Here is a 7,868-nt window from a genome sequence, read left to right on the forward strand (position 1 = left end):
GCCGGAGCACGCGTGCGAGTTCTGCATCTGGATTGCCCTACGTCCCTGCCTGCACGGACCACGTAATTGCTGCTGTAAATTTAATCAATGTGAAAATAAACAATGTGCTTAAACCTCCATGAGCTGCTGCTGGGCAAAGAGAGAAATCCCTGTAAATACTCGACATCATCCTCCCCAAACTTTGCAAAAACTCGGTCCTGGCCCCTGCGTCATTCCAGGCTGCAGCCCACGGAGGGGAGGGGGGGTTGGCCAGCAAGGGAAGGGGCGTAGCATAAAGCGTTTTTGGGACAGACAAGTCATTTCAGCACTTCCAGTTCAGAGCTCACGGGCCAGACACGGAGGGCAGCCTCTCCCCGGGCAGACAGGCTGGCAGCAAGGCAGCGGAGCCGGAGCAATCCCCCGGTGAGCAACTCCCAACCTCGCCCCACTGCTGCGATGGGGTGGATTGCTGCTGCGGAAACAAAACTAGGGGAGGGATGTTGGGAGGAGGCAGCAGGCACGCTGCCTTCTGCTGTTTTCCATGCCTGTAGATAAAGTGTCATTGCTTTCAGATAAAAACTCAGCTGGGAATTTGCAGCCCCAGGGGTTGTAAAGTGATGCCCTGGGTGCCAGAAGTGGTGGGACGGGAGGTGGGAGATGCTGGGGTGGTGGGACAGCTTCAGAAAGTATTTGCTTTCGGCCAAGAGGCAGCAACACAGATGCAAGGGGGCACGGCTGCCTTCCTCCCTCCAAATTTCAGGGTAGTTTGACCTGATTTCGGAGGGACAAGGCTTGCACGGCAGCTCCTGTCGACCGGTCACGCTGCCTGGCTAATTCTGTCCCCTTTCTCCTCCCAGGCCTGAGTGAGAGGAAGATGAAGGTCCTGCTGACGCTGGCGGTGCTGTTTGCCTGCAGTAAGTGCAGCCGTTCCCCAATCCGCGGATGGGAGCCAGGCTGCAGCCCCGCGCCGATGCAGGGAGCATCCCCAAACCCCTGTGCACTCCACGGGGAGACTCCCAGCAAAGCCCTCCTCTCTCCCCTGGTTCCCCGGGCCTTATTTCTGCATATAACTTGCAAAAATCACATTTTCCGGTTACTCTAGGTGTGTTCGTGGCTCACGGGAAGCTCCCACGCATGTTCACACCGGGACTCGAAGGAAGCACCGTAGGAAATCTGACCGCCTACAGCTGTTACTCGGGATGGGGCAGCAGCGGCACATCGAGGGCTTCAGTGGACCGGTACAGGCAACGCTTCCCAGGAGGGCTAACGCTGGCCCCAGGATGGCTAATGCTGGCCCCGGGGTAACCCCGAGGCTTGTGAGCAACCCCAGCAACACCCCGTGAAGCTTTGCAAAATGCAGACCAGGCAACGGGCAGCAGCAGGAAGGGAACAAGTTTTAGGGAAGGGGGGAAAGCGAGGCGGCGTTCACCCCTAATTCCAGTCCTGTAGTCAGTAGGGTCGTGCCAGCGACAACTGCCTGAAGTCAATGGGATGGCACCAGAGGAGAGGGACGGTCCCAAAGCTGGGATGCACAAGGGCTCTGGGACCCGGGCAGGGGTTGGCACAGGGAAGCGGAGAAGAGGCTTGGCGCGGGAACGGGGTGGAAGGAGCAGCTCCTAGGTGATTTAGAGCAGGAGGATGCAAACGCTGGTATCTCTTCCCACCCAGCTTGCAGAGCCTGTTTCAGGTAGGTTAGAAGCAGCTATCACTGCGTTTTGGATGAGGCTGGGCTCTCCTTCCTTCTCACTGCAGGTGCTGCTTGCTCCGTGCCTGCTGCTACGCCAAGCTGGCTGCACGGCGGTGCCGCGTGGGACCCATCCAGCCCTTCTTGGTGCCCCGGGCAAGAATCCCCACCTGCCGTAAGTCCCTGCGGTCGTGGTTCGGGATGCCTCTTTCCAGACCATCTCCCTCCTTTGTGGTGCCCTTTTTTGGGGCAGCACCCCGGGGATCTTCCCGAAAAGAAGGTCTCAGACATGCTTTCTCTCCGGTCCCTGCAGGCTCCGGGACTTGGTGCCAGAGAGGTGCCTGCAGGTGCGAGCAGGCAGCCTGGCTCTGCCGGATGCGTGGCCGGGGGATGCTCCGGCGTCGCGGCAAGTGCCGGGGACGAGGCGGGCGGTGTTGAAGCAAAAAGGCTCTTTGCAAAACCACCTCCAGGCTGATAAGTAAAAGGGACGGTGCGGAGCCGGGAGCATTTCCCAGCCCTGGCGGGTCTCCTCCTCGGGGCTTTTTGGCTTTGACACGAGGACAACAACGCTCTGGTGAAGTTGCGTCATTATACACTGGATCCGAGGAGGGAGAGCAGCGCAGATGCAATGTTTCAGCACAGAAAAACAAGGGAGGGGTGGACACCTGCGCTTCGTCGCTGCGAAGGGCGAGATGGAAACCAGCGCGAGCCTCTGTGCTGACACTCATTTCCCCTTGGCTCGAGCTCCCCGTGCAGCCTGTCAGCTCCCTCTGCTTTTTGCTTCACCGCAGATTCACTTCCGTTGCTCCAAAATAAAACCAGAGAGCACAAAACATCGGTCCTCAGTGTGATGTGACTCAGCTGAGCCCAGCGACCACCCCTTGCAGGCAGCGGAGAGAAGCTAGCCTCTTAGCTAGTTTTCCCGTTGAATTACCCAGGAAAAAAAATGACACCTGAGAAGTGATGCATCTCCCGCTGACATGCATCTGCGCCCCTGAATTTCCCCCCCCACTTAGCCCTGAGCCTTCAAGCTCTGAAAATTTGCCATTGCTCCGAGACAGAGAAATCAAAGCTGGTGCAAGGGGCTGCGGGCAGGCACAATGCCGTGGGAGGGCCGGGCGCTGGCAACCTTTGTTGCGACCGGGTGGCCCGGAGCTTGCCTCACGCCTAGCGCGGAGCAAAACATATTTCTCACCAGAAAAGAATGTTTTGGCCCAATTCTGCAACAACCCCGGGCGCGTCCCCTAGGAAAAGGCGGTTCAGGCGGTGGCTGCTTCCCCCCTAACCACCGTAGCATCCCCGCGGCGCAGGTTTTCTACCCAGTTCAGCAGGGTTGACCCCCTTGGGAGGTCTCAGCGCTGCAAACCCCCATAGGGCTCAGCAATGACATACAGCCACAGAAACAGCGACAAAACGCTATTTCCCCAGGGGCTCATGCCCTGGGCATCGGCAGCTGAAATTCCCACCCTGGCTTGCCCCAAAGCTGAAGTCAACGGCGCCAGGAAATATCCCAGAAACGCTTCCCACCAGCTATAACCCAGGCATTGAGCTCTACCACCCTCCTCGTCCGGCAGCGTTTAGTCCTGGGGGAGACGAGGAAGGAGCAGGCAGCCCTTCGCCCGACAGCTGCTGTTTGCAAGGCATAAATCGAGGATCAAACCCTTGCTGAGATGGGAGAGGGGCCATCACACAGACAGCCTGCAGGCCAGGATGAGCTGGTACACACTCTCCCTGTTTAAATTCTGAGTGAATTTTAACTATCTATGTATTTTTCAGCTCGGACATCTTGGCTGTACAAATCCGTTCATACAGAGCTCCAAGTCTGATGTGTTGGCTCAGATACGGCACCCCCTCAGACCATTGCAATAAATGGGGCTGCAAATGTTATGTTTTGCATACTGCGAAAGAGAAACAAACTCTACATCCTCCCAGGAGGCATTCGGCCCAAGGGGGTCTTATTTCACATTTGGAGAAGGGCTACTGCAAACCTGCTATATGTAGAGGAGTTGGGGCAGACAGTTTTTCACCTGGAAGCTCAGCCAGTTTGATGCACAAAAATATACTTTATTTCCTAGTGATAAAAACTGGCTGCGGACACAGAAAATCTTGAATTATGGCAAGCTCCGGTTCAGCTAATTAACTCGCCGCCGTCCCAAGGGTCTACTTAAATTGGCCTGGAGAGCTGACAAGGCAAATGGCATATGCCAGAGAGGGGAAGAGATTTTGCTGAGGCCCTGACCTGAGTTCCTTTTTCTCACCCTTTCTCCGATTTCCACACCAGTCACATCCTTGTTCCCTGCCTCGGTTTCCCTGTCAGCGACTGGGGGGGATTTCCTCCCCCTGGCTCGGTGCCTGCCCCTGCCGGGGTTCCCCACAAAGCTGCGCAGAGCCCTAGGCACCCGCAATGCCTGCCAGAAGCGCTAAAATGATTGTTCGGCATCACCTATTTGATTAGAGATTCTCTCCAAGCAAGCAACACACCCATCCTCTTTTTTTACCCTTCCATTATACACCACCTGCATTTTTTTTTTTCCTTACTCTGCTGCTTGCCTTATTTTGCTTCTACACAAAGGCGAACCAGACACCTCATGCAATGGTCCGCAAGCATTGCCTGATGTTTTGAGAGCAAGACTATGCGCAGTGCCCAGCGCACATGGGGAAAGCGATGGAGCATCCCCGTATACAAGGAGCATCTGGGCACTGACAAGCTCCTGCTAACAAGAAAACCAGCGTACAGGGCCCTTGCTCAGCCCTATCTTTGGCCTCAGTCCATTCTGGAGGACCACTGGACCTTCCTCTGCTCATGGCACTGCGTCTTACCCACTTCGCTAAGTCAGAAGCGGAGGATGCTCTGTGCTGGCTGCATTTTCTCCCTGCCCAGGTAAGTCATGATGGAAACAGTAAGATATGGAATAGCGTTTTCTAACCAAGACATCAAAAAACTAATAGTCATCCAGGAACAAAGTGGTTCCCGTTCTCCCTCGAGTTCTCCCATTTTGCTCAGGGAGGCATTGGGATGCTGAGATACCCAGAGCTGTGCACGGACTCGACACCAGTCTGCCCCACTCACCCCAGTCCACTGAAACCTCCCCTGCAAAGGGCTCTCCCAGCATAGGGTGTCCCGCAGCTGGGGCCTCCGGCAGCGCTGAGAGAGTCTCGCACACATAGCGGGACCGATCTGGTGAGGATTGTCAATGTTTGCCCACTTTGGGTTCTCTAAAGGAGAGGCCCTGCCGAGTGGGTACACGGTGGCCATGAAAAGCGTGACTGGTGGCACCTCGGGCTCGCCCAAACACGGGAGCTGCCACCGCCAGACATGAACCTCTTCTTGCTGCTCCTCTGCTGTGAGTACCCCCCGCGCCAGCTCTCACCCCGCCAGACGAGGCGGTGGGGAAAGCCTGGTGCTCGCAATTTCTATCCATAAACAATGAAGTTGGGGAGGGTGAAAAGGCTCATTTTTGCTGCAGAAGGGTGGGACGGGAGGTTACTTTTCCCAGTGCTCCTAACCCCACATCTCCAGTCGCAGGGCTGGCCCCTGCCAGTTGCAACGTGATTCAGTTCGGTTCAAGGATTAAGCACAAGACAAGGAAATCGCCGCTGTCCTACAACACTTACGGCTGCTACTGTAGCTTGGGGGGATCCAAACAGCCACTGGATGCAACCGACTGGTAAGTCGGGACCTGGTGAAGGCAAAGCGGGTGCCCCCAGACCTCCTCACCTCCCTCTCCCTGGGTACAGTGAGGGAATGCTTGCCCCTGCCCCTGGGAGCTGAGATAGCAATGCAAAAATCGTTGCTCATCCTTAACACCTCTTTAAAAGCTGCTTAGCAGCAGTAGCTGATGGGAACGGTGCGCATCGGTGTTTCTTCTGCCTTTGTAGCATCAGGCAGAAATGTGTCAGGATCCAACTACCACCTGGGCTAATTGAAAGCAACCATGCAATGTTGCTGCAGCAGAGCAACAGGAAAGCAATTAGAGAGCTGTGCTGACGAGGCCAGAAAGGTGTGACTCCCCCTCCCTTGCCCCTACAGCGTGGGCAATGCCGAGGAGAACAAGGCTGCTGCACGACCCGGGGCACAAATGCAAGACCTTTCTCACAGGGGCTGTGTACCACCAGATGTTCACTACTGTGATATTGTCCCCACCGTTCCCCATCCTGCCCTGACCACAATTCTTGTGCTCCCAGGCGCTGCCATGCCCACGACTGCTGCTACAAGAAGCTGTCTTCCTCTCACTGACCAGTTCCAAACTGGTCACATACAAATACTCCATCTGGGGAAGCCAGATAATCTGCAGTAAGAGACGGCGCAGGAGCCCCGGGCGGGAAGGCACAACCATCCACGCGCTTGGGGAACCTCTCTTCTGAGATGTCCTTTAGACCGTCCTGGCTTGGAAACCACTTGCTAGGAAGGGGGTGGAAATGAGGGAAAAGTGCCAGGAATAGGGCAAATATTTATTTGCTAGGACTATAATGAAGTTTAGAGCTTGGAGACCTCCTGAAGGAGGGGGCTTGCCCTTCCGTAGAGGCCAAATACTGAGGGTTTGAGGTGACCCTTCCATCTTGACCTGGCACTGCCACCCCGACTTCCCCAGAGCAAACACTGTTGTTTCACGGCAAGCGGATCAAAACAAAGCACTTCCCCATGATCAAAGCAAATATCTATATGTACGCAGGTAGATGAAGTAAATTAAACGGTCCCTCCAGGGCCACGCGTGGTTTGTAGCCAGGTAGCTCCACACACCAGAGGTAAGAGGTGGACTGCCCAAGACATCCCAAACTCAACGCGGGGGACTGTGTACGTCGCAGGGACGGCCCAAAAGACATCCCCTGACTCTCACACCCTTCGCCTGACTCCATCCCCCCAAATTTTCTTCCAGAATCCACAACCCGGTGCAAAAGATGGAGCTGCGACTGCAACAGATGGGCGGCAGAGTGCTTCCAAAGGACAGCCAGGACCTACCGCAACTCTTAAAAGAATTACCCCAACTCCCTCCTGCTAGACATGCCAGGCTCAAAACCTGACAGAAACCATCTACATTGTGGGGGTTTTGCCTTCCCTGCAGCCAGGCAGGGACCAGTCCAGCCCTGTAGCACTGAAAAGGCAATCGGTGCCTTTCCCCAGTGCTGGCGCACAGGGAAAGCCCACTGCCTGCAATTAAATAAATCATAAAAATGAGGAAATCCCTGCAGACAAAAATAAATCTTCAAATGCAATTTGTAAAGCGCATCCAGTGTTACACTTGTGTTTCAGGAATTGATGGTGGAAGGGGTAGGAAACAGCATGGAGCTTCACGGCTGATTTTCTGAAGTAAATATTTATACATGCACACAGTTTTGCATCTTTTTCTTAAAAAACATTTACCAGAAATGACATTTTAGCAGCTGACCTGTAAATCTTGAGAGCTTCAGAGAAAAAAAAGAAAGATGAACAGAAACAGCGAGGAGCTGCTGCACCCCAACCCCAAACCAGACTCCAAACCCAGCTCCCCTCAAGGAGCTTGGCCGCAACACAGCCCCAACCTGCTCCTAATGACAATTTAAGCAATTAACACTTACTAAAGCCATGAGGGAGCATGGTGGTGGTGGTCTGAGGGGTTTGGGGTCTGCAGCAAGTCCTCACAGGGCTGAAGCTGTCCGGACAGGTCTCCTCAGGCTGCAGCTCCCTGCACCCACCTCCTCCCTCACCACAGCTGCACACAATCCACAATTAGCCTTAACGAGCCAGGGCCAGCTGCTCCTCACGCCTGGGCCTCGATGGAGGCACCTCTGGTTTAAATGCCACCTCCAGAGATATTTTGCACACCTTCAGAGTAAGGGGTCCTAAAATAAAGGTGCTTTAAGGGCATTTTCTTTTGAGTTTCACATCAGCATTGAAGGCTCCTGCCTGACTCCGTTAAGCATTTCATTGCAAGCAATGTCCCTACCCCTTCCTCACACTTCCCACAGTAAATGTGGTGCCTGTGTAACTTCGAAACACTTGTTTCTCCTTTTACTCATTTTCTGGTGCCACTCAAGGGCTTTGGGATGAGAGAGGAGAGAGCTGGGACATGGCTGATGAAGCCGATGCTGCCCTCTAAGGTTTGTGCCTGCAAACAGGCTCCACACGAGCATAAACCATCTCCATTTTAGACAACACGGGAGTACGGGTCATTCTTCCTGCGCAATTTCCCTCCCTTTCTGCAGTTTCTGAAGCTCGTGAAAGCCA

The 7,868-nt window shown here is 54.7% G+C and overlaps 2 protein-coding genes across 2 annotated transcripts; both read left to right on the plus strand.

Annotated features, from left to right (window-relative positions):
* The first annotated feature begins 296 nt into the window (after nucleotides 1-296).
* Nucleotides 297-2,484, plus strand: LOC115342908 (basic phospholipase A2 A-like). Its single transcript, XM_030018140.1, has 5 exons — nucleotides 297-402; nucleotides 837-893; nucleotides 1,082-1,217; nucleotides 1,732-1,838; nucleotides 1,977-2,484. The coding sequence occupies exons 2-5, from the start codon at nucleotides 854-856 to the stop codon at nucleotides 2,099-2,101; spliced, it is 408 nt and encodes a 135-aa protein (XP_029874000.1). The 5' UTR covers nucleotides 297-402; nucleotides 837-853; the 3' UTR covers nucleotides 2,102-2,484.
* A 2,495-nt stretch (nucleotides 2,485-4,979) lies between these two features.
* Nucleotides 4,980-6,635, plus strand: LOC115343063 (group IIE secretory phospholipase A2-like). The gene is made up of 4 exons (XM_041124501.1): nucleotides 4,980-5,007; nucleotides 5,184-5,331; nucleotides 5,849-5,895; nucleotides 6,541-6,635. The coding sequence occupies exons 1-4, from the start codon at nucleotides 4,980-4,982 to the stop codon at nucleotides 6,633-6,635; spliced, it is 318 nt and encodes a 105-aa protein (XP_040980435.1).
* The last annotated feature ends 1,233 nt before the right edge of the window (nucleotides 6,636-7,868 follow it).

The sequence above is a fragment of the Aquila chrysaetos genome, chromosome 6, assembly GCF_900496995.4.
Source record: "Aquila chrysaetos chrysaetos chromosome 6, bAquChr1.4, whole genome shotgun sequence".
NCBI lineage: Eukaryota > Metazoa > Chordata > Aves > Accipitriformes > Accipitridae > Aquila > Aquila chrysaetos.